This window comes from Littorina saxatilis, linkage group LG9 (assembly GCF_037325665.1).
Source record: "Littorina saxatilis isolate snail1 linkage group LG9, US_GU_Lsax_2.0, whole genome shotgun sequence".
In the NCBI taxonomy this organism is placed as follows: Eukaryota; Metazoa; Mollusca; class Gastropoda; order Littorinimorpha; family Littorinidae; genus Littorina; species Littorina saxatilis.
This window is the reverse complement of record NC_090253.1, coordinates 8,648,330-8,676,036: the sequence shown is the minus strand read 5'-3', so window position 1 is coordinate 8,676,036 and position 27,707 is coordinate 8,648,330. Positions and strand designations below refer to the sequence as shown.

The 27,707-nt window shown below is 43.6% G+C and overlaps 2 protein-coding genes across 2 annotated transcripts in view; both read right to left on the bottom strand.

Annotated features, from left to right (window-relative positions):
- Window positions 1–27,707, bottom strand: part of LOC138975223 (lysosomal phospholipase A and acyltransferase-like) — a 204,536-nt gene that overhangs the window by 106,109 nt on the left and 70,720 nt on the right. The window lies entirely within an intron of this gene.
- On the bottom strand, window positions 321–27,707 carry LOC138975204 (E3 ubiquitin-protein ligase RNF10-like). The gene is made up of 19 exons (XM_070347859.1): window positions 27,323–27,707; window positions 24,554–24,729; window positions 22,539–22,729; window positions 19,893–19,983; window positions 18,921–18,978; window positions 18,180–18,306; window positions 17,262–17,401; window positions 16,619–16,731; window positions 15,391–15,435; window positions 13,354–13,551; window positions 12,814–13,024; window positions 12,338–12,529; window positions 9,708–9,841; window positions 8,632–8,749; window positions 7,134–7,235; window positions 6,354–6,485; window positions 5,824–5,909; window positions 4,912–5,119; window positions 321–4,393 (listed from the first exon to the last, which is right to left on the bottom strand). The coding sequence occupies exons 1-19, from the start codon at window positions 27,417–27,419 to the stop codon at window positions 4,305–4,307; spliced, it is 2,508 nt and encodes an 835-aa protein (XP_070203960.1). The 5' UTR covers window positions 27,420–27,707; the 3' UTR covers window positions 321–4,304.

The following is a 27,707-nucleotide window of genomic DNA, read 5'->3' as shown; positions in this document are numbered from 1 at the left end:
ACAGAAAAGCGCGCTTTCCTGCTTAGCACAATACGCTACCGCGCTATTCTGGCGTGTTAGTTTCACTGCGTTTTGCATGTGGGAGGTGAGCGATTTCCTTCACGCAGGGATTGGCGAAGCTGGACTGTCTTGGTGAAAAAATACAGTGCGTTCAGTTTCATTCCGTGAGTTCGACAGCTTGACCAAATGTAGTCATTTTGCCTTACGCGACTTGTTATATTTGTGTTCCCTAGGCCTAGAAGGAAACAAAAGCAGGAGATATGTACAGAGAAGGGAATACACAAAGCAGTCCAAGTCACAAGCCACAAACTCTTTCCACGAAGGGTTGGCACAACTTTATTTACACCAATGACGGGCGCAGTGGCGTGGTGGTAAGACGTCGGCCTCGTAATCGAGAGGTCGGGAGTTCGAATCCCGGTCGCTGCCGCCTGGTGGGTTAAGAGTGGAGATTTTTCCGATCTCCCAGGTCAACTTATGTGCAGACCTGCTAGTGACTTAACCCCCTTCGTGTGTACACGCAAGCACAAGACCAAGTGCGCACGGAAAAGATCCTGTAATCCATGTCAGAGTTCGGTGGGTTATGGAAACACGAAAATACCCAGCATGCCTACTCAACGAAATCGGAGTGAAGCTGACTATGCTCTCAGAGTATAGTGTGGGGAACCCAAATGGGCAAACGAGCTCACACGTAACCAGAAAATTCTGGAACGCTGAAGAAGAAGAAGAATTTACACCAGGGGTTACTTTATCCCTCCACAGAAGTGACCAGGAATGTGTACATGCAGGATTAATGACACATCAATCATGCAGCACACCATACCAATCACAGAAACAAGCAGTAACAATACAAATCATGATTCCTGGCACTAAACACACCGTGCTACATTCTGACAACTTTGTCTTTGTGTCAAGCTTACTGAGAACTCAGCAGATTTCAAATCAAATTAAAACAAAACGCATGTACATCAAAAAGCAATCATCAAACCACAACCAAACCTGTTACTTTAAAAATTTAATGTGAAATCATTTTAATCAAAAAATGTAATTCTTCTCAGATTTCAAATAAAATAAAAGTACTTGTCAATTCACAAATCACCGAACCTTGACAAGATTAAAATTGTGAAATTCTTCTCAAAGGTGAAACAGCACATTTTGTTCTTTCTAAATTGACTGCAACTTTTATCCTCTGATAAGGTACACCAACAAGTTAAAAGAAATGACAAAATTCTCATTATGTCTGTCCACTTCAAAGATTACTATGTTGACGAATTTAGGACTGTTGTTTTGTCTAGTATGATCAAACTTATCAATAACCAACCTGTCTTCTTGTTTTTTATTCTAACAGAACGAGCCGATATCCGAGCCTTGAATGCTTCACCAAACTTTCTCATCAACCATGAAATAGTATGAAACAAAATATAAACAACACAAAATTCTGTCATTACATGTACTACAAATAGAACAAACTCAAGTAAAACAGTTTTCTCTTGATTTTCCTCTTTTTTTGTGTGGAGGGAAGAAAACCCTGCAACTAGGTGTGGTCTTATTTCTGCCAACCAAGATGGATCTATTCAATGATGTGCAATAACCCAGCCCCAATACACACAGGCTCCTTGTGACATTGCTTTAACTCTGTTGCCTCTCAACAGTTTTGATCAAAATCATTTGACATACACACAATTAATTTGCAACAGTCTTTTGTAATTTGACAGAGTATTACCCCCTAGACCACGTACACGCTAGATTGTTGTGCATGTATAGTCCTGTTCCGTAAAGTTCTGCAACATTCTATTTCACCCAGGCACCCTTGATAGAAAGCAACGCTTGAATGGAAGCCTTACCGAGACGTTCATTCCAGTGAAGACGATGATGATGACGATGTTTTTAGTATTTACTTTACCCTTGGTCTTGGCATGACTAAACAAACCAAACAATTGTGCAGAACACACGCTCTGAACCCCCTTGTAAAATGCTCAGCAATGAAGGCATCATCTCTCCGACAAAAGACATGTACATAAGCATTTCATGAAAAGTTTCAGATTGACCAAGTGTGAACGAGTACAGGGCACAGTTGATTTAAAACTGTGGCAAATCAGTTAAAGAACGGCTGTCAGTGTGAAAACTTGATGCTCTCAAAGAGCAAGTGCTTACCGCTGCCACCATTCTTCAATCTCTGCCAGTCAGTGTGTGGTACCACTCACAACAATCTTACAATTAACAGTGCACCGACACAGGTTCTCAACACCTTCATAAAATGCTCTCAAGCAGTGTTTTGTCAGTGGATGATAGCGATTATCTCTTACCAACCAAAACAAAGGTTGTCAGTGGATGATAGTGATTATCTCTTACCAACCAAAACAAAGGTTGTCAGTGGATGATAGCGATTATCTCTTACCAACCAAAACAAAGGTTGTCAGTGGATGATAGCGATTATCTCTTACCAACCAAAACAAAGGTTGTCAGTGGATGATAGCGATTATCTCTTACCAAGACAAAGGTTGTCAGTGGATGATAGCGATTATCTCTTACCAACCAAAACAAAGGTTGTCAGTGGATGATATCGTCGCGATATAACCTTCGTGGTTGAAAACGACGTTTGTTTGTTTGTTTATTTGTTGCTTAACGTCCAGCCGACTACGCAGAGCCATATCAGGACGAGGAAGGGGGGGATGAAGGGGGCCACTTGTCAAGCGATTCCTGTTTACAAATGCACTAACCCATTACTTGTGTCCCAGCAGGCTTTAGTAAAACTAAATTAATACCTACTGGAAGATTACCAGTTTCCAGTATGTTAAAATAGGCTTAACCTATCTACTGCTGGACTTACATCAGAACACTAACAGATTAAACTATACATGAATCGCGAGACAAGCGGCAAGAGAAGAGATTTTTTGGAAAAAATACAGGTGAATGAGCAAGAAGGCAGAAAAAAGAAAAGAATTCATGAAGAAAAAGAGAGCATGACAGGAAAGAGGAACCAAAAATCTACCTAACAGCAAACTAGAAAGCTCCTGCGGTTCCAAAAACAGGAGGGGCCTTTAATTTCATAACCGCAGTGCCCCACTGCGGGAGAAAACGACGTTAAACACCAAATAAAGAAAGAAAGAAAGTGGATGATAGCGATTATCTCTTACCAACCAAAACAAAGGTTGTCAGTGGATGATAGCGATTATCTCTTACCAACCAAAACAAAGGTTGTCAGTGGATGATAGCGATTATCTCTTACCAACCAAAACAAAGGTTGTCAGTGGATGATAGCGATTATCTCTTACCAACCAAAACAAAGGTTGTCAGTGGATGATAGCGATTATCTCTTACCAACCAAAACAAAGGTTGTCAGTGGATGATAGCGATTATCTCTTACCAACCAAAACAAAGGTTGGGAAAGATCACTTTGCTCTTCAAAACTAAGTTCAGGAAACGCATCTGGCATACACAACAGATCAACAATCAAGAGAATTCCTCTTCTCAACCATTTGTTTATTCAATAACTAAATTTACTTCATTCAATTCCATCGTTTTTGCTGTATTTACTTATTTTTTAAATTTGTAGTTATGTACTTTTTTGGTATTGTACTTTTGTTTGACATGTACAGTTACAGCGGGAGACTGATTGTTGAAAGGCACAGTCCTTCTCCTGTAAACATTTCCACCGACCATCTCAGATGTGTCCAGGCTATTACACTGAATAACATCACTCCCACACTGGAACACACACCAACCATCAACTGCCTGGGTGAGCTGTCTGTACACAGTCAACATTTTTGGATGGATTAATTTGATAACAATGACAAGCAGCTTTTTGCAAGATGAGATCATCCCAAAATCCCAGCCTGCCCATGAAGCAGTCAAGATGTTGATTGTGGGGATGTGACCAAGCGGAGTGATGATCTTATCCCATGTAAAGCCTGACCAGATCCCAGATGGTGAGGAGAACTGTTCTCACAGGGAGGACTGCCCTTCACAGACCAACAGCAGCGTTGTAGAAAGGGTCAAACACCAGGGGGAGGTTCACATCTATGTCACAGTCAAACACGGAAACAGGCGGCAGCTTCCTTTCTTGCACATGCTAAAGTTTCTTTTTCTTCCCATTTTGTGTCCACTGATAGATTGAGCTGAGCAGGGTGACTGCAGAGAGAGGTTTCAGGATGTCTGGTATTGCCACAACTGAAGTCTCTTCATACAACGTCTTGCATCTTGGCTCTCCAAAATCAAGTGTACCACGTGTGATGTTTCCTGCTCAAAACTAATACCTGCGGGCTGCGTGGGAGTGGTTTGAGACGCAGACTCCAGTCACTGTCTCTCTACCTGCGCATCATGGAAGTGCTGAACAGCAGTTTCTTCTCTTTCTTCTTCTTCTTTCCGCCCTTCCCTGCCCCAGCCCCTTGGTCGCCTGCACACACAGACACGCAGTTGACCATCACGCAAACAAAATTACACACAGGACACAACAGAGACAGCATGTGTGATGTCAGGAGTATAATAATGATCAAAATTTTATATAAAATGCCATCTCTAACAGTGTATTCCAGACCTGTGACAAACCTAGCCACACAACTGGCAGGGGCTTTGTTCTGGAGACCTTGACGAGTAACATCAAGTTCTGGAGACCTTGACTAGTAATATCAAGTTGATTGCCTTGACCGTCTCATGGCTGGTCATCGCGAACCTCTCCCCCTCCAGACTAGCCCCCCCTCTACCCCTTTTTAACAAGAGACCTGCATTAAATGTGACACCCCCCACCCGTATTCCAACCCAAACTGTCCCTGACCCGGCTCCCCAAGATCCATGTGTATTCTCTACACCATCCTCACATTTTTCTCATGCCCACCAAGACTCCCACCCCACAAGTCATAACCCTAACCTGACCCCCCCCCCCCCCCCCCATTCCATATAGTGGGTGCCCCCTACCTGGTTCCTTGATCGTCACGGTCTGCAGAGCGCTGGTGATGGCGTCGCTGAACGAGTGGTTGAAGGCTGGCACAGGCACGCGGTCCTCGTTGTCACTCTCATCAGAGTCTGGGCGACGCTTAGGCAGCGGGGGGCCGCTAGCGGCAGGCCAAGCGGTGGACGTGGTGTTGGAGGACACTGGGGTGGGGCGCGCAGGCTGCTTCAACTTCTGCAACGGTCAGTCACACGCAGCGTAAGCTCTTGTACAGTGGAACCCCCTTTTAATACCCCCCAATTTAAGACCTGTATTTTTACCTGTTCTGTTCGTATCCTCTGTTAATTAAGTTAATTTACTTCCGTGTTTGGACTCCCCCCTTGTTAAGACCCGATTTCCTCAGATTCGTGCATGTCTTAAAAGGGAGTTCCACTGTACAGGGATGTTGCTGGAATTTACTTTTACATTTGCCAAAATAGCCACAGAGGTTCAGGCTAATCTTTACAGTTTAGGACAGTCCTTGGCATTATTACTCTCCCTTGGTGAAAAACTTTGGCACTTCAAAACGGCAGCAAAGGCTTTGATGATTTCAAATGAGTTCAGGCGTTTCACCAAATGCTGATGGCAAACAGAGTGCCTGTCCTTTTTGCGAGCGGTCAGATCACATGATCAGTGAGCAGAGCAGAGCAGTGAGCATAACCATAATATGTAGCCTTACTCAACCTCAAACAATCCATTCTGAAAACCCTTTCCTTTGACCTCTGCCCCCCTCCCAAAGCTGGAAATAATGTGTTGTCTCAAAGCCGAGCAGTATAACTTCTTTCTGGTGTGTGAAAAAAGTCTTCTTAAAACACAATTCCCACCAACAGAAAGACAATAACAGTCTGAGCAGAATATGATTGTGATGAAAAGAGAGGAATGCACATCCAAGCACTTACCGCAGCAAAGGAGATGGGCACGATCTCTGGGGGCGACTGGTCGGCCTTTGGTCGGGGCACAAACTCTGTAGCATTGGCATTCAGCTCTGCAATGAAGATAACAACTTGTGTGAATACCGTGACATACAGAAAGCCACACACACAATGACAAGGGAAGGAAAAGGAATCCCTTGTATGGGTGGTTTGACTGTTTTGGGGCAGACGCCAGGCTAAACCATTAACTGCATTTTCCATGATGTCCTGGGGAGGTGTGCACAACAAAAAGCCCAACTAGGGGAACCAAGCGCTGGGCCAGATTCAGCCGTTCCAACCCAGCCCCTGCTTCCCACTCAGTTTGGGTACTTTCTCCTGCACACCACACCAGGACACTGAGGGGCAACAAAATCCAGCTTGTTATGCAAGAGAGAAGATCTGATAAACAAAGGGAAGTAAGATTTAAGATTTGTTTAAGATTCTTGTGGGAAAGAAGAGTTGAATTGAGCATAGAGCAGAAGTGGTGAGTGAATCAAAAGATGTGGAGAGGAGCTTACCCAGGGGACAGGGGATGGTGGGGGAGGTCAGGCTGGCGTCAGAGAGAGAAGACAGGCGACGTCGCTCGTCCAGGTCAGAAACAGGGGCCGGGAAGTGGTCAGTGCTGTCCAGCGACAGCTGTAGGTCTGGGACTGAAACACACACAGCAACGTCACAACAACTCTGATAGCTCAGTTGGTACAGCTCTGGACCTGTCATCTTTGGGTCACAGGTTCCAATCCAGGCCAGGCCGGACATGGGTCAACGTTTTGACTGCGACTGTATCCATGTCCCACCCTCAAGTCCAACAGACACCCACAGCTGTAGCACATAGAAGACCTCGGTCATTCTGCCATAAGCGCAGGTGGCTGATTACACCCAACCATGAACACACCTGGTTAGCGCTACTCTTGTTGCTGCTAGCTTTCCCCTGGATAGAAGTGACCCAAACTGTCATGCAATGAGACAAGAGAGTATGAAATGAAATGAAATCAAGTCCATGCTGAGAAGTGTCAACACCAACAGACTGTCATGCAAATCTAAACGCTGCACCACATGTGAACCTAATGAGAAAATACACCCGTAGAACAAGAAAACAGTTTCGGATTAGAAAAATACTTGTCAAAGAAACTTTCATGACAGATCAGATTAAAATGATTAAATGATCTAAACGATTCCTGATCAGAAAATCTGTCAATCGAGGAACAGAACATCTGGTCACGGAAAGTTCTAGCAATTATCAGACCTTGTCTGTCTAACTATAAACCAGCACCAAAGAGACGGCAAAATGTGGCACTCACAAAATCCGTAGGACTTTCTCTCCTCCATGGTCTGCTTCCTGGCCTGGCGGCGATCCTCCCGCTTGACTTTCTGTCGGTTCTGTGCCCTCTGCTTCAGTGGCCCTGTCAACACAGCACGTATCCAGCATACAGGCTGCAATCTTCATCACACCACTGTGCTGCTAATACCTCAAGCACTCTCCACACTACAGCATACAGGCTGCAATCTTCCTCACACCACTGTGCTGCTAATACCTCAAGCACTCTCCACACTACAGCATACAGGCTGCAATCTTCCTCACACCACTGTGCTGCTAATACCTCAAGCACTCTCCACACTACAGCACACAGGCTGCAATCTTCCTCACACCACTGTGCTGCTAATACCTCAAGCACTCTCCACACTACAGCATACAGGCTGCAATCTTCATCACACCACTGTGCTGCTAATACCTCAAACACCACTGTGCTGCTAATACCTCAAGCACTCTCCACACTACAGCATACAGGCTGCAATCTTCATCACACCACTGTGCTGCTAATACCTCAAGCACTCTCCACACTACAGCATACAGGCTGCAATCTTCCTCACACCACTGTGCTGCTAATACCTCAAGCACTCTCCAAACACACTACAGCATACAGGCTGCAATCTTCCTCACACCACTGTGCTGCTAATACCTCAAGCACTCTCCAAACACACTACAGCACAAAGATTTTACTTTAACTTCACAAATCTTGTGTTACAATCAGCAATCTGGCTTTCATCTCAATTACCACAAATCATTTCCTCTTTGTAGCGGCCAATGGCCTTTGTCTTCTGATAAAAGTGACAAATCTAGTTTCTTTGTACTACCTCACACCAAACTCTTTTAGAGACAATTTGGACACAGAAGCTGCTTTCAGACAATGACTGACAATGGGGACTGGGTGGCCGAGTGGTAACGACTGGGTGGCCGAGTGGTAACGCACTTGCGCTCGGAAGCGAGAGGTTGCGTGTTCGACCCTGGGTCAGGCCGCAATTTTCTCCCCCCTTTCCTAACCTAGGTGGTGGGTTCAAGTGCTAGTCTTTCGGATGAGACGAAAAACCGAGGTCCCTTCGTGTACACTACATTGGGGTGTGCACGTTAAAGATCCCACGATTGACAAAAGGGTCTTTCCTGGCAAAATTGTATAGGCATAGATAAAAATGTCCACCAAATACCCGTTTGACTTGGAATAAAGGCCGTGAAAGGTGAATGCTCGCCTAATAGGCTACTGAGCTTTACTGGCCGATGTGAATGCGTTATATATTGTGTGTAAAAAATATCTGTTTGTCTGTCTGTAAAAAATTCCATTTCAAACGGCAGAAATTAATATGTAAGCGCCTAGGGCTATATCTAGATTAGGCGCATAAAAATGATCACAATAATAATAATAATAATAATAATAACAATGCATTTCTATTTTGAAGACGTGACTAAGCAAGAACAAATCGATACATTGATGAAACATGTAAGGAAACCAGAATGTGACAAACCAGCAAAGCGACGCAGCGTCTCTTGGGACACAACCGGGGGTTCTAGCTTCACCTCAGCCACCTGGAATTCACAGGTCAGGGGCAGGTGACTCAGGTAGCGCAGACGCTGACGAATGTCCTGAAATCACACCAACAACTGTGATGAACATTTTTAACAACTTCAATACACATTTTTCCTGTGAAGTAAATTCGGCAAGAACATTTCAGGAAATTTACAAAATCCCCGTAGATGTCCCTATCTAGATTTACTAAACTTTTCAGGGATTTTGTAAATTTCCTGGTTTTTTTTTAGAGTTGACTGTAATTATATATATATATATTCCCAAACAGAACAACCAACGCCGAATGCTGAACAACTTTTGATGCTACATTGTATCTTGAAGCAATCTACTGTTCAATAATGTGTGACCTATTTTACACAGCACAGAGACAAAGAGACGTGGTACCAATCTGAGGAAGTTGACACACTGTCTCCTCTCACATTCTATGATCCATAGTGATAACATTTTGTCATCAAACTCAAGTCAACACTAGCGTAAACCAGCTCCCAATCAAAACAACCGTTCATTTCTTGTCGTTGGTTTTTAATAAGAGGCTTCTGCATAAGAAAATGTAACCATAACCGCAGTTTCCTATTTCTACAAATGCACAAAAGGAACAAAGTTTCAAATATAGTGGAAGCCCATCTCATCTGATGGTGGGACCCCCACTCACCCAACAACCCCGGTTTGAAGACTTCCACTGTATCCAGCCCTCACATTTCCATATTTTCTGTTAATAACTCTTGCAAATGAACCCCCATTATAATACTCCCTGCTTTTTGAGACTCCCTCCTTTTTACAAGTTGATTTATTTTTATTTTTGAAGGAGTTGAAAGGGAGGTTGCACTGTATATAGCTGAGCTGTATTTACCTGTGTCATCAAGGTGATCTTGTCCACAATGCTAGCTGTCATGGTGTGAGGTGTGTATATGAAGCGTGTTACAACCACCTACCTGTGTCATGAAGGTGATCTTGTCCACAATGCTAGCTGTGATGGTGTGAGGTGTGTATATGAAGCGTGTTACAACCACCTACCTGTGTCATGAAGGCGATCTCCTTGTCCACAATGCTAGCGGTGATGGTGTGGGGTCCATGCTCCAGACCTCTGTACTGGTCGTCAATACAGCGAGCGTTGACCGAGTGCAGGTAGATGTGTTGACCGTCACTGGCTGAAAACAACAACAAAACCATATGATTTCAATAAAACAACCACACAATACAAACAGCACAAAAAAAACCACCCACCAATGCGCTATTAAGAAACAGATTGATCCCAGCGAAGCTGGAGGTATCCCACATACTGTAATCGACTTGAGAAATGTTCACACCGATAATACATGATAAAGAAGGATTCTTTGTGCCCGGCTACGTGCTACAGTTGGAGATGGAAGTTCACCAAAAATTGGGACCATACTAACAAAAATACGGTGGGTGCAATAGTCGCCCCCATTTTTTGAGCAAACGCCACCCAAGGCCGCTTTGGACGGGTAGAAATTCTGTACTTTCCAAGTCTATTTGTGTGTGGTTGTTCAAGACTGTGGATAAAGCTCGCGTGAGAAGATTACGTCACGGTCAAAAGTCTTTGACGTCAATTATTGCATCATGACGTCATGCCTCCCTGTAGTCTTTCTCTCTCGCGCAGTGTGTGTGTTTGTGTTCATTTTGAGCACATGTGTTAGTGTTACTGTGTGTGTGTGTGTATGTGTGTGTGTGTGTGTGTCTGCGTGCGCACGCATGCATGAGTCTGTACTCGTATGTGTGTGTGTGTGTGTGTGTGTGTGTGTGTGTGTGTGTGTGTGTGCGCGCACGCGTGCATGAGTCTGTACTCCTGTGTGTGTGAGTGTGTGTGTGTGGGCATAAGTGTATGTGTGTGCGTGTATGTGTGTTTGTTTGTAAAGGTGTGTATGTCCGTCTGTCCATATGTGCGTATGGGTGTGTGTTTTGTGTGTATGAAGTTTTTGTGAGAGAGTGAGTGCGTGTGAGTGAGTGTGTGTGTGTGTGTGTGTGTGCGTGTGTGACCGTGTGTGTGTGTGTGTTTGAGAGAGAGAGTGTGTGTGTGTGTGTGTGTGTGTGTGTGTGTGAATGTGTTTGTGTGTATGTTTGTGTGTGTCTGAGTTTGTGTGTATGTTTGTGTGTGTATGAGTGTGTATATGGTGTTTGTTTGTAAAGGTGTGTGTGTTCGACTGTCTATGTGCGTATTTGTTTGTTTGTTTGCTTAACGCCCAGCCGACCACGAAGGGCCATATCAGGGCGGTGCTGCTTTGACATATAACGTGCGCCACACACAAGACAGAAGTCGCAGCACAGGCTTCATGTCTCACCCAGTCACAGTATTCTGACACCGGACCAACCAGTCCCAGCACTAACCCCATAATGCCAGACGCCAGGCGGAGCAGCCACTAGATTGCCAATTTTAAAGTCTTAGGTATGACCCGGCCTGGGTTCTAACCCACGACCTCCCGATCACGGGGCGGACGCCTTACCACTAGGCCAACCGTGTATGTGCGTATAAGTGTGTGTTTTGTGTGTATGAGATTTGTGTGAGTCAATGTGTGTGTGTGTGTGAGTGTGTGAGTGTCTGTTTGTATAAGAGAGAAAGAGAGAGAAAGAGAGAGAGTGGGTGGGTTTTATTTATTTATTTATTTATTTGTTGCTTAACGTCCAGCCGACTACGCAGAGCCATATCAGGACGAGGAAGGGGGGGATGAAGGGGGCCACTTGTCAAGCGATTCCTGTTTACAAATGCACTAACCCATTACTTGTGTCCCAGCAGGCTTTAGTAAAACTAAATTAATACCTACTGGAAGATTACCAGTTTCCAGTATGTTAAAATAGGCTTAACCTATCTACTGCTGGACTTACATCAGAACACTAACAGATTAAACTATACATGAATCGCGAGACAAGCGGCAAGAGAAGAGATTTTTGGAAAAAATACAGGTGAATGAGCAAGAAGGCAGAAAAAAGAAAAGAATTCATGAAGAAAAAGAGAGCATGACAGGAAAGAGGAACCAAAAATCTACCTAACAGCAAACTAGAAAGCTCCTGCGGTTCCAAAAACAGGAGGGGCCTTTAATTTCATAACCGCAGTGCCCCACTGCGGGAGAGTGGGTGGGTGGGAGTGTGTTTGTGCGTGTGCGTAAGTGTTTGTTTGTAAAGGTGTGTATGTCCGTCTGTCTATATGTGCGTATGGGGGTGTGTTTTGTGTGTATGACGTGTGTGTGAGAGAGTGAGTGAGTGCGTGTGAGTGAGTGTATTTTTGTACGTGTGTAACTTGAGGTGTGTGTGTGTTCGTGTGTGTGTGTTCGTGTGTGTGTGTGTGTGTGAGAGAGAGAGAGAGAGAGAGAGAGAGAGAGAGAGAGAGAGAGAGAGAGAGAGAGAGAGAGAGAGATATAGAGGTTTGTCTTTCGCTGGGGTATGCAGTGCCTTGGCGTTGCACATCTACTTAATTAATGGTTTCAAGTTTTATGAGTAAAGAGGGGTACCACAAAATTGGAAAAACTCACAAAAACATGCCACCATACCACTTCCAAATGACACACGCAACAGAGAAACAGATATGCAACATTGGAAGGACAGAGCAGTCACACATCTTACATGAGACACACCAACACACATGGCTCTCTCCACAGAACATGCACACACTGACGCCTCCTCCAACCCACCTTGGTAGAAGTAGAACGCTTTCTTCGATAGATTCTTGCCGCCCCTGCGATGACCGGCGCTGTTGTCGTTACGGTCAAGGTCGGAGGGAAGGGTCAGCTGTTGCACGGCTTCCTCGGCCGTCATGGTGGCCTCAGCGGCCAGCTCCGGGGGCAGCATGCTGACACTGTCTGCCGACAGGCTCTGCACGTCTTCTGCACACAGGAGAGTCAGTGGTTGGTTTGGTGCTCAATCACAACAGTGGACACAAACAGAAATGGCCTACTGTTACTACTGACTGTACGCACTTCACCAGAGACCAGCTATCCCCTGTAAACTGATTACTATAAAGATGACTTCCAGAAACAAAGTAAGCACCAGAATCTGCTTCAATGCTTGCAAAGGTGTGGGATGGGGGTGTGGTTGAAGGGGGAGCGGGCCGTGCTAAAATACCGGACACCAAGACCTCAACACACAGTGTGTTGACAGACACACATACCAGAGCTCGACACAGAGTGGCATGAAGGTATAGGCACGGGCTGAGAAGCGTCAGGGTCCGACACAGGACTAGACACGGACAGTCTGCTTCCCATCGACTCTCTGTCATCCTCCCCCTCAGCGTCAGACAGGTCAAGGGAGACAACACTCTCCTCCTCTTCATCCTCCTCCTCTTCAAGCTCGTCAAAGGCATCGGCGTACTGCTTGCGAATCTGAAAACATGACAATCCTGCATCAGGGGACCGTTCAACTTCACCGTGATTACATGAGCGCATCTATCATTCACACACACCTCTTATCTTGCTAGCAATAAAAGAAACTCTCAAATCTAGGCCAGTTCTTGTCCATAATTACTGCAGGGTTTAACATTTACAGCAGAGATACAAAATCCGCAGTCTTGAAGAGGAGAAGTTAGCGGTAAAAATAGCAGTAGAGCAAAGAAATGCGCATGCAAGTCCAACCTTTTAATCTTTCACCACTTTTACAATAGCAAGACGTGTATAATGTATCGGAGTGGTACAAGGCAACAAAGGGACATTACCTTGGATCCATCAAAAGACATGTTGACGGGAAGCGGTTGCGTCACGGTCGGCTGAACACTTGCTGCTCCCCCCACCCCTCCACCCTGGCTGTCGTCCTTGTCGCTATGGTCGCTGCCTGTGGCACCCTCTAGTTGTTCCAACAGCTCCGCGTTCTCCTGTTCTGCCTCCGCTTTGCCCTTGAGAATTTCTTCACGCTCCTGAAGCAAGAAAGACCTTTGGCTGTGACATATTATCTGCCTGATTTCTTACCTGATTTTGTTAAACCTATTTTTCTTTTTGTTTGCATGTATGGAAGTGTATATTGCCAATTTAATTTGGTCGTATAGTATTGTTGTATTTGTCCGCTCAATTTGTATACATATATTAACTGTCTGATTTGTTACCTTTTTTTGTTAAAGTTATATCTTTGTTTCAAAGCCCTCTGGGCCCAAAACAATAAAATACTTGACTTGACTTGACTTGACAGTCTGACACCGACCTTATACAGTGGAGTCCGGGTACAACGAATCTCAAGGGAGATGCATTTTAGTTCGCTATATCAGTAATTCGCTGTAGAGTTTTCAACCTCACGAGAGGGGTGACCACACCACCCCCTCCCCCATACACTCACACAGAGACACACAAACAACAGGATTGAGTCTATGCTAACCACTTCTTGTGGCTACTAAACAATAACAACAAACTCCTAATATTTCTTTAAACGTTCTGTAAAAAATGATTTGTATGAATGGTGTTGAAAAGAAGAGATAAAATAAATCCTCAAGGCAGTGACCGCACTCACCATGCACTGACATACGAAAGCAGCCACACAAACACAGCACAGAGGCACATGTGCAGATGCTTTGCAAGAATAACCTTTGAAAACCAGTTTAAATAAAAAGCAGCATAGAGCTGCATGTCATAATCAAGTTATTTATTTTCTTTTTGTCTGGCTTTATTGACTGCATGCCGATCTTGTGGCAGTGACTTTTCACTCTTCAGTCGGAAATACACTAAACACAACACCGCTCTCACTCTCCCTCGCTGCCTACCCTAAAGCCGTGACAACTTATGCTTGGAAACTGTGTGGAAGAGTGCACCTCTCTATTTCTCTCCAATGATCTTCCTGCTGACAGTGACACCAGACACCCCACTGAGTTTAGCCAGCTACCCCCCTCTCTCTCTCTCCCTTCCCCCAGCCATATATGAAAGGAGAACCACCTCTCATAGCTAAAACTAGGTCAATGACCCCTGGGAAGAAGGTCGCTGAGTGTCTATAAACAAGGCCACCCAGCTGCCCTGTGATCTCGGCACACGTAGCCTTGTGACTTTTAGAGACAAAGCGGCTCTGGGGCAATGAAAACGTGTTTGTGCCCGATGTGTACTGGTGTGTACTGAGCACAGTCATAGCTTAGCAGCTGATTGGAATAGTGAAAACACAGTGGCTGTGGCTGTTCCGTGCACCTCCCGCGGTTTGTTCAGAGTTCGCTCATCACGCGATGTGCACTTGTGTTTGTGTATTTTTGTCTTTGGAGACAATTATTGACATCAGTTCGTTGTAGCCTTGTGACTTTTAGAGACAAAACGGCTCTGGGGCGATGAAAACGTGTTTGTTATAAGAGGGGTTCGTTATGCAAATGAGTTCAAAAGGTTCGTTGTAGTCGGAAAGTAACAAGTAAGAAATAGAAGGCTGTCTGCCGGGAAATCAATGGCAGTTCGTTAAAAGCGGGATTTCGTTATACCCAGGTTCGTTATAGCTGGACTCCACTGTACATTCAATCCTGTTGAGCTCTCAGAGCGTCCTAGGCAAGCTACAGCTCACCCTTTGCAGACATTTTTGCACAAGTGGATTTTTACATGTATGAACGTTTTTACCCAAGCTTTTAGGCAGCCATACGCAACTTTTGGGGGAGTTCTCTACATTCATACAGCAGGCTTATTGTTTTGACACATTCAACTGCAAGGCTATAGACAAATGGGAGATTTCTTCAAGCTTCCAGACCGACTACAAGTGACATGACATTTTGTGTCTAAGTGTAAAGCCAAAGAATACTTACAGCCAAGTCCACCATAGCTGACTCAATGAAGCAAACTTCAGAAGGCTGTAACAAAGGAAACAATACATCAATCACTCAACTTTAAGTAAACAATATCAAACACACACACAAACACACACATCATCCATCACCAAAAAGAAAACCTTTCTGTAAGCTTTTCCCTCGAAACATTTCTTTATCAAAAGCGCAATTTAAAACATACCACAAAACAGTTACCAATCTTCTACTCACAAACTTTGGTCAAAGAGCCTCAAAGATCAATGCTTGTCTTGAAAGAAACATTCATGAAATAACTCTTTCATTTTCTTCAAGTATTGGCTTTGACACAGCTGCAATCTTTTTTGATGTTTTCCCCAAATCATACAAGTTTCTTCGCAATCAATGCAGATGAGTGGGATTTTTTGTTAATGAAGGCACTAAGCTCTGGGGACCCGCTACCTAACTGCAGAAGACTGCGGACTTCATGGATGAGGATATGACGGCCATGAATATTGAACGCAGATGAAGAAGTTAATGAATTAATATTGTAGCGACACTAGTGTGAATCTGTCAAATTAATCAATCAATCAATCAATATGAGGCTTATATGTCTTATATCGCGAGTATTCCGTGGGTACAGTTCTAAGCGCAGGGATTTTTTATTTTTTTAATTTTTTTTTATGCAATTTATATCGCTCACATATTATTATGCCGTGTGAGATGGAATTTTTTTTTACACAATACATCACGCATTTACATCGGCCAGCAGATCGCAGCCATTTCGGCGCATATCCTACTTTTCACGGCCTATTATTCCAAGTCACACGGGTATTTTGGTGGACATTTTTATCTATGCCTTTACAATTTTGCCAGGAAAGACCCTTTTGTCAATCGTGGGATCTTTAACGTGCACACCCCAATGTAGTGTACACGAAGGGACCTCGGTTTTTCGTCTCATCCGAAAGACTAGCACTTGAACCCACCACCTAGGTTAGGAAAGGGGGGAGAAAATTGCTAACGCCCCGACCCAGGGTCGAACTCGCAACCTCTCGCTTCCGAGCGCAAGTGCGTTACCACTCGGCCACCCAGTCCACAGACTGTCCCACTCTGGATGTTGCTGTTTGGTATGTGTCCAGGTGTGAGGGGTGGTTTTATCCCATGTAAAAGGGCAGGTGTGAAATAGTCAGCACAACTGTTTTCACTGGACTGTGTGCCTTTAACAAGTTAGTCAACACATGATAAAACCAACCTCTGCAGAGGCCATGTGCAGCTGCAGCTCCCGACGTTCCTCTTCGATGACATCCGCCTGGATCTGCTGAGTGGAGGCTACCAGCACCTTGGCGAACTCTGTGTTCTTTTCATCTGAAAGCAAATCATCATTTGGGTAAGAATCATTCTGTCAAGGTTAGGCATTGTGAGCACAATATGAAGAAAATCTGAAAGCACAAATTACATTTTCGGTGAGAATCTTTCTGTCAAGTTCAGGCATGTTGAATGCAATATAATGAAGAAAGCTGAACACAGGAGAGTAAGAGTGAACAAATCCTCCAGAATAATAGGACATAAACATACTTTAATCTTTTGGAGAGAGAAAATGTCAGTAGAAGCCCCCAATTTAACTTACCCTATTTTAAGACCTTGTTTTGTTTAGATTTTCTGTTGATAACCTCTGTCAATCTCCCTCCATTTACAGACTCCTTCTGTTTTAAGACCTGATTTTCTGACTTTTGGACGTCTTAAAAGGGAGGTTCCACTGTATTGTGCCAACAGCCCTTTCAGTCATGCCACTGGGTCAACAGCACAGCAGTTTTTGTGACAGACTGCCTCCATCAGGTGAAATACTATCCCCCCCCCCCCCCCCCCCCCCCTGTGTGTGAAAGCAGTGCACCTACCATCTATATTCTGTGGACGTCCCTGCCTGTCCTGCCACTGGGTGAGGGGCACGGCGTACGTACTGTAGCGCTCTCGCTTCATCAGCTGGAAGGTGATGGTGTGACCCACCTTCTGCTCTGTCTTCTCCAATACTTTCACACTGAAATAACACACAACAATCATTAGAACACACTGCCATCATTAGAACACACAGCCATCATTAGAACACACAGCCATCATTAGAACACACTGCCATCATTAGAACACACTGCCATCATTAGAACACACTGCCATCATTAGAACACATAGCCATCATTAGAACACACAGACATCATTAGAACACACTGCCATCATTTGAACACACAGCCATCATTAGAACACACTGCCATCATTAGAACACACAGCCATCATTAGAACACACTGCCATCATTAGAACACACTGCCATCATTAGAACACACAGCCATCATTAGACATCATTAGAACACACAGCCATCATTAGAACACACTGCCATCATTAGAACACACTGCCATTAGAACACACAGCCATCATTAGAACACACAGCCATTATTAGAACACACAACACCACTGCCATAAAACCTATCTATTCTCTTGCAAGTGGTCTTGAATTCCACTACCACTTTTGCATACATTTATCATTGTACACTAAAGTGCACCCAAGTCTGAACTTTTCTTCAACCATCCATGTCCTTGTAGAATATTCTTACAACATTTCATAATGTTCTCGGGGAATATTCTTTCCATATTTCATGATTCAGAAGTTGAGAACAAACAGAAATAACTAAAACCACTGCAACATCAAAACAGATGGTTGGTTACTTGTGTTTTATACTCTGACCAGAATTTGCATCGTAACCCCCCCCCCCCCCCCCCCCCCACACACACACACACAAATACAAGAGGTGTTGTGTTACTGACCTGCGTAGGTCTGACTTGTGAATGGCCTCGTAGCAGATGGGGCACTTGCGCCAGCTCTTGTCGTCCAGAGTCAGGTAGTGCAGGATGCAGGCCCAGCAGTACACGTGGCCGCACTTGGTGATCTTGCCTGTCACACACATAACACACTTGGTGATCTTGCCTGTCACACACATAACACACTTGGTGATCTTGCCTGTCACACACATAACACACTTGGTGATCTTGCCTGTCACACACATAACACACTTGGTGATCTTGCCTGTCACACACATAACACACTTGGTGATCTTGCCTGTCACACACATAACACACGTTCAAGAAATCCATATTTTTTGATTTTATGAATCAAACATGACCTCCCTCCGACCCCTGAAATTTGACAGGGGTCAACCAGACTTTGGTCATGTTGTGAGGTCATCCAACCCTAGAAGTGTGTAAAGTTTCAAAGCTTTAGCTTCAAAACCATTTGAGGAAACCCCAACGTTAAGTTTTTATGACCCCAACTTGACCCTGCTGTGACCTTGACATTTGACGAGGTTCTACCACACTTAGGTTATGTTACGAGATCATCAAACCATAGAAGTGTGCACAGTTTCAAAGCTCTCACTTCAAAATCCTCTGAGATAACCTCAATGTTGAGGTTTTTGTTGTCCACAGGCGGACAGCCACTGCTCATTACTAAGAGTAAGACTCCCCAATAACTTAGGTGAGTCAAACAAATGACGTGAAAACAGAATCTACCAGCGAGAGGGTTCTGCAGACAGATGGGACAGGTAGCCTGCTCATGGATGGATGTGCGCTGCAACAAATAGAACACAAGTCACAACGACACCAAATCCAAAACGACTTCTTGCACAATAAATAGACTTTAAATGCTAAAACTGAGCTTTGTCAACAATGATTCTAACTTCAAACTCCTGTACGCTTCATACCACCAAAGCAAAGTGACCTGCCAACAAGAAATTGTAAGAAAATAACAAAAGGCAAATGATGCGCACATAGTCCTGGAAGGAACAGCATGGAAGGTGGGCGAGGAAGTGTGGAAGATTGAAACGCATGACCAATTACTAACCTTAAATCTTCTTCTTCTTCTTCGTTCGTGGGCTGAAACTCCCACGTACACTCGTGTTTTTTGCACGAGTGGAATTTTACGTGTATGACCGATTTTTACCCCGCCATACGCCGTTTTCGGAGGAAGCATGCTGGGTATTTTCGTGTTACTATAACCCACCGAACTCTGACATGGATTACAGGATCTTTTTTGTGCGCACTTGGTCTTGTGCTTGCGTGTACTCACTGGGGTGTTCGGACACCGAGGAGAGTCTGCACACAAAGTTGACTCTGAGAAATAAATCTCTCGCCGAACGTGGGGACGATCACGCTGACAGCGGCCAACTGGATACAAATCCAGTGCGCTACCGACTGAGCTACATCCCCGCCCACTAACCTTAAATCAGGACTCAACAATTGAACAGATTATTTGCCAATAGATTACTGCCACAGATGGGGATTGTGTTACAGTGGAACCCTCCCCTGTAAGACCTCCAAACAAATCTGAGAAAATCAGATCTTAAAAAGGAGGGAGTCTTAAATGGTGATACATTTACACAGGTTATGAACAGAACATCTGAAAAAGCAGGGTCTTAAAAGGGAGGAAGTTTTAAATTGGGGGGTCTTAAAAGGGGGGTTCCACTGTTGTGTGGGTGGACGTACCACTTGTTCCACCAGGTCCCAGCTGACCAGAGTGTCGGGGTCAGTGGCCTGCACGCTGTAGTCTCCACTGTCCTTCACCACAAACTGGCAGCTGCAACACACACACACACACATGTACATATGCACACACACACACATGAAACACACAATACTATTGTCACACTGGTACTGGTTGGCTATTATAGGGATCCAGTATTTAAAGATTGCAATCAGTATAATACAAAATGTCCAATAAACACCATCCTTTTGTAGCCAAACAATGCTAACCTCAAAACAATTATAATTCCGTAAAGATTCACACCAAAAGACACATTCAATCAGCACAATATTGTGCAAATATGGCCAAACACTGTAAGTACTGTTACGTTCACCTGAACATTAGCCATTGCCTAGTGTACTGCAGCAGTCACGAATAGTGCAATAGCGTTAATTATGGATTGTTGTTATCATCATTTACATAAAAACTTATCTGTTAATCCAAACAATGATATAATTACTGTGATGTTCTTAACTACACTTTAACATGGAATGTATGTATGTATGTCGGTGTGTCAAGTGTGCAAGTAAAAAGGGTATTGTAGTTGTACATATATTACTTTAGATATTTTTTTGTTATCATGGGTTTTATAAATTTTCTTCTCTTCTTCTTTTATAATTATTAATTAATGACCTATATGTGCTGATGACCAATTTAATTTCCTTTGTTGGATCAATACAATGTTATGAGTTATGAGTTATGAGTTAATACTAGTAACTTGTCATGAACAGAAAAGGACGAACACAGCAAAACAACACAGCCACAAAACCTACGCTTCACTCGTACTACCAAACACAGCAAAACAACACAGCCACAAAACTTACGCTTCACTCGTACTACCAAACACAGCAAAACAACACAGCCACAAAACCTACGCTTCACTCGTACTACCAAACACAGCAAAACAACACAGCCACAAAACTTACGCTTCACTCGTACTACCAAACACAGCAAAACAACACAGCCACAAAACCTACGCTTCACTCGTACTACCAAACACAGCAAAACAACACAGCCACAAAACCTACGCTTCACTCGTACTACCAAACACAGCAAAACAACACAGCCACAAAACTTACGCTTCACTCGTACTACCAAACACAGCAAAACAACACAGCCACAAAACCTGCGCTTCACTCGTACTACCAAACACAGCAAAACAACACAGCCACAAAACCTACGCTTCACTCGTACTACCAAACACAGCAAAACAACACAGCCACAAAACCTACGCTTCACTCGTACTACCAAACACAGCAAAACAACACAGCCACAAAACTTACGCTTCACTCGTACTACCAAACACAGCAAAACAACACAGCCACAAAACCTACGCTTCACTCGTACTACCAAACACAGCAAAACAACACAGCCACAAAACCTACGCTTCACTCGTACTACCAAACACAGCAAAACAACACAGCCACAAAACCTGCGCTTCACTCGTACTACCAAACACAGCAAAACAACACAGCCACAAAACCTACGCTTCACTCGTACTACCAAACACAGCAAAACAACACAGCCACAAAACCTGCGCTTCACTCGTACTACCAAACACAGCAAAACAACACAGCCACAAAACCTACGCTTCACTCGTACTACCAAACACAGCAAAACAACACAGCCACAAAACCTACGCTTCACTCGTACTACCAAACACAGCAAAACAACACAGCCACAAAACCTGCGCTTCACTCGTACTACCAAACACAGCAAAACAACACAGCCACAAAACCTACGCTTCACTCGTACTACCAAACACAGCAAAACAACACAGCCACAAAACCTGCGCTTCACTCGTACTACCAAACACAGCAAAACAACACAGCCACAAAACCTACGCTTCACTCGTACTACCAAACACAGCAAAACAACACAGCCACAAAACCTGCGCTTCACTCGTACTACCAAACACAGCAAAACAACACAGCCACAAAACCTACGCTTCACTCGTACTACCAAACACAGCAAAACAACACAGCCACAAAACCTGCGCTTCACTCGTACTACCAAACACAGCAAAACAACACAGCCACAAAACCTACGCTTCACTCGTACTACCAAACACAGCAAAACAACACAGCCACAAAACCTACGCTTCACTCGTACTACCAAACACAGCAAAACAACACAGCCACAAAACTTACGCTTCACTCGTACTACCAAACACAGCAAAACAACACAGCCACAAAACTTACGCTTCACTCGTACTACCAAACACAGCAAAACAACACAGCCACAAAACTTACGCTTCACTCGTACTACCAAACACAGCAAAACAACACAGCCACAAAACTTACGCTTCACTCGTACTACCAAACACAGCAAAACAACACAGCCACAAAACCTACGCTTCACTCGTACTACCAAACACAGCAAAACAACACAGCCACAAAACCTACGCTTCACTCGTACTACCAAACACAGCAAAACAACACAGCCACAAAACCTACGCTTCACTCGTACTACCAAACACAGCAAAACAACACAGCCACAAAACCTACGCTTCACTCGTACTACCAAACACAGCAAAACAACACAGCCACAAAACCTACGCTTCACTCGTACTACCAAACACAAAGTGGGGTCAAACTTGTGCGACTCACTTGGCCTGTAAGTAGCGTTCCTTGTTGTAGGTGACCCTCGGGCGTCCTCTGACCCCGGGTCGCCTGTTTGAGCCCACCACATGTTCACGCGGCGCCAGGTGGAAATTGAGCAGGTGGTTTAGGTTGCCCTTCTTAGAATAGCCTTGGTGAAGGAATGGAGAATCCGCCTCTGTCCCCTCGCTCTCTGCTACCTGTGGACATCGTCAATTCAACCATCAAGGGTCGCGCAGACTTTGAGTAACACAATATTAAACTGTCCCGGTGTCTGATATTTATTAACATTTTTAAAGAAGTCAAACAATGGTGTTGTTTATGGTAGCCAGAACATTTCAACATAGATATTTTTAATCCAGGTCCGACTGACCTCATCCTCTGAGAACTACACTGTAAAATATAAGGTTATGTAAAACCAAATCCCCCCCCAAATTTAAAAACAAATTTGCCCTCAGCAAGTATTGTTCTTTTATTATGCCAAAGATAATCGAAAATTTACCAGAACTCCTACACTCTGTACTGTGAGTGTTCACGTCATAACTCAATGACTACTGAAGAAGTCCACCTTTAGGTAAATTATGCGAGCTAGCTTGTAAACCTCAGCTTCACTCCATAAATCATACTAACTCCCCCATAATTTTTATAACTTGACAAAAATGTTTTCTATCAGTTTCACAAAACCTTTCTGAAGTTTGAACTTTGATGAACTTCACAGAACAAAGAAGAAGGCACAAAGAGGAGAGAGATTTGGGTAGATGTCCTCTGCAGTTCAACTTTCTAACTAGGACTGTGAGGAAGTTTCAAAGTTTGTCAGAGCTTTTTGATGTAACTATGTGACCATCAAAGACAACCAGGCCCAACATTCACACATTTGAAACGTTACAAGGCAATCAACCAGAACCTACACTACCTCTTAGTTACACAGTGACTCAGTATTGAACCACTCAGAAAAGATGTGAACTGTTTAAATTAAATCGTAACACTAACACCAACAGATTTCATCTGCTGAAATCATTGAACAAAATGTCACAGAAAACAAATTCACATCACCTGTGGCACCTGAGTATTTTGGCACAGCTCAACACCTAGCCACACAAGCACATCCATGAAGAGCATTACTCCTGTACTGGTAACTTTGAGTTCCATACAACACATTACACTTCACATTGCCTGCTCTTGTGCAATTCACTACACTTACCTCCCCTGGTCTGAGAATGGCTTACTTCCCTTTTACTGTTTTAGTTTCAGGCCAAACTCATTTCTACTGTACACATGTTTGAGCAATCTCTGAACGGGACTAGGAGACTTAGTTTGTGCTGGAGGAGAAAAGTGAACAGTTACAGAGCAGTTTCACCTTTCTTTCATCCACTATCTGTATTTTTAATTCATCTCAAAGGAATGCAAGCAGACAAAAAGAGTGCAACATTTTTCTCAGTCTCACTACACGAAACTTGATATTTAAAGTCAGAAAATTGTGACAATACTAAATTTCTTGTGCGTTTGTGCCTTCAAATGACTCATAAAATAGCCAAAAGCTTAGTGCTGCTTGCTTAATATGTAAGACAGCCCCCTCCCCTCTTCTCTCACACAGAAGTAAAATGTATTACTCAATTTGGAAGAATTATCAGATTGAATGTTGCATTTGATTTCCTCTTCTTGAAATTCTTCACTGTGTGCTGGGCTGTGTACTACCACAACACACATGTTAATTTCTTCTTTCTTTCTTTATTTGGTGTTTAATGTCGTTTTCAACCACGAAGGTTATATCGCGACAGGGGAAGGGGGGAGATGGGACACATGTTAATTCTATCACTGTATTCATATAAAACTTCTTACTCTTGGAATATCAACGACAACCACACGTAATTATCCCCTAACAATAGAGTGTAGCTGCCTAAATGGTGGGGCGGGGGGATGGGAATATGGCAATACACAGAAAAGTTCACTTGTGCAATTCATGAGTGTATGTGAGAGTTGCAGCCCATGAAGAAGACAAACAATTCACTATGTGTTGAACAAACCTCTTCTCTTTGTCTATAACCATCACCGCCTCTTTGTCTCGGCCTTTTGTCCAGAGCTGACCGACTTTTCTGAGGGAGCGGCTTTCGGGTGGAGAAATCGGGCTGTGTGCCTCGTCCATTTGCATTGTCACGTCTTTTACCATGACGGCCATAGTGCTTGTTGGCACTGCTGGGATCTGCCAGTAAAACACCAATTCATAAGCACACACAAAAAATGAAACCACTGCTTGCAATTTAAATTAATGTAAGTTGTAACCAGCACTAGGTGTGTTAATTATTAAAGGACTAATTATGCGAAACTTGGTTCTATCAATTTAATTAATTTATAAGAAATCAGCACTGCAGCATGTTGTAAAAATCTACTCCAAGATTCTAGGGGATGATAGATCTATCTTCTTCAAAATGTAGTGTGTTGCATACTGCGTTACTCAGTGTTAGTGTAAGCTAAATTTTAAATAGATGCACTGACATTGTGACAAAACCTCTTTTGTCCCTTGCTATCAACATCACCATTTTATGACCCACTTTTCAAAATCTTTGGATAGAATCAGAAGAAATCTGGTATTCTGCATGTCATTGTCATTACTAATGTTATGTTAGGGAGATCTATCCAAAATGAAACAAATTGTATTTGTTACGACAGACACAGTACTCAACTTGAATAAGATATTAATTATTCGCAGTGGCTACACTTACGCCGCCCGCAACTTTTCTCTTCTTTGCTTTGATTACGCCACAAAGCATTTCCCCGCCAGGGCCGCGCTCTACTTCCGGTTTGAGCGGCCATTTTAAAGCGTGGGTCGAGTGAGGAAAGACGTGTTCAACAGTTCATTAGTAGTGATTGTGCGTTTCTACCCGTATGCAAGCCGGTTTTCTTTAGTCATGGATAGCGGACTTCACAGCGAAGCAGTTTTGACAGTAGGAAGTACGCTCGAGTCCTTCGACAGGTTGCAAAAAGTTATCTCGGACTTTGAAACGAACGCGTTCGTCCAGCTCTACGTTCGGTCGTCGCGAACCCTGCAGGTGCAGCGCAAACGAGCCCCCAGAAAGACTTTCAACGAAGCATTGCAGTGTGGCGAGTTGGACTATGCCTGCATCAATGGAGGACGAAACCATCTGATGCAAACAAACAACCACTACATTTTCCCTCCAATTAACCTGTACGCATAGTACACATATGGGAAAAATATAACCCATAGTACATTCAGAATTTCAGTACAGTACATCCTAGTACACACCATGGAGGAAATTCCACCACAAATCATACACAAATGATTCCTTGTTTGAAGAAACAAAATAACGGGATGGGTTGAACAAACAACTACTTCACTCCCCACATTCACCTGTACCATTAGGCCAAAAAAAAAATAGGGTAGGAAGGTAGGCAATCACTTTTTTTTTAAAACTTTTTTTCTAATGTGTACAAATTAAACCTACTTGACAGGGAAATAAGTGAGCGACTCGAGCGCTTTCGCTTTCATTGCGTTTTCTGCACTCGTTTTTTTTTTTACAAATGTAATAAAAACTAAAAAGTTATAGGGTCGGCCCCTAAAAATAGGGTAGGTCGGGTTACCGTAACAACACCTATTTTTTTTTAGGCCTTAGTACAGATAAAAATACGGAATAAACCCGTTTAAGGAACTGTGAAATCTATCATCACTGAGCCTCATATAAGCCTCTATCACTGAGAGGATCTGGAAAATCAACCACCAGTACATACAAGTATGTCCTAACAAGGGACATGAATAATAGTGAGCGTGTTACGACAGTAAAATGGCGTCATGTCGTAACTAGAGAATGTCCGGGTAGGATCACGCCGCGCCGTAATCAAAGTCTGGCCGAGTGACTCTACGACTCGTGGAAAAGCAAAGGTGTAACCGAAGCCTGCAGTGAGCAGGTTACGACAGTAAAATGACGTCATGCCATAACTATAGAATTTCTGAGTCGAATTACGACTTGAAAAAGGCGTAACAGTAGCCCCTACCTTAATTATTAAACCGACAGAACTCTTACTGTGTGGGTCTATGTTTACATACAACAGATTGTGGGCTATTTTCTCCGTATGTTTGTGTACCTCGCTGTTGCAAATTTCCACTGTCCGGACAGTCTAGATTATCTGGGAATAGTTATTGACACACTTGAATTAGAACTGCAACTACTGCTAAGTACTGGGATGCACAGAGACTATGACTTCGAACCCTCCCTAACCCAATGAATCAGGGGTAATCTTGAACTTTAATGTGTTAAATTCATAGCTAATATTCAGAGGCATTTAAGCCTCCAAATTTGCAGAACCTGCACTTGTAAGCAGAACAAGTAATCTTAGATCCCTTTGGAGTCACGGAATGAACTGTACGAATGTTTGGAATGCATTTCGTTTACATGCGTCAAAGAAGGAATCACCCTAAGCGGCGACAGGGGAGGCAATTCCCGTTGTCCTAGTGATGTTCCTTGGATAACAACATAGCCATTCTCGGGTCACTTTCGTCAATCAAACCAATTAATTATGCCTAAGTTTAGAGTTCAATCCGTCAATTAATTTCACGACAAATGTTCTTTGACTTGACCACAGGGACCTGTATTAAAAATAATTAAAGAATGCCACTGGATTCTGAGCTATGAATTTAACACACTAATGTTCAAGATTACCAAATCAGGCACCCTCAAATCGTTACAAGGGTCTCTAAGGTCACGTGAAACAACACATCTGTGGAAATGGAATGTCCCTCTAGTCTTACTCAGGTCAAGGCCACAAACAGTGCAACTAACCGGTTTTGCGATCAAAGCTCCCGTTGGACTTGGCAGGAGTCGATGATAGACGAGGTAGCCCTTTTTTCTCCATACCCCCAACACTTTCCTCCAACATAAACGCCTACTAAACTAAAGGAAGACAGCGAATTCGCTTCTTGCTGCGAAGCAGACACACTGACAAAAACTTGCGACTTCATTTTAAAAAGCCATGTTTACACGATGAAAGGATAAAAAATATCTACGATTCGTCGATAAAGTATATAAAGAATGAAACAGAAGTAACTGAAGAAAGGAACTAAAATCAAATGGGGATTAAATATCCCCTGGCGCTCATATGAACGCTAGATCAAAACCTCACTAGCGATCTCTCGATCGCCCCTATCGCGCAAATATGGCGACAGAA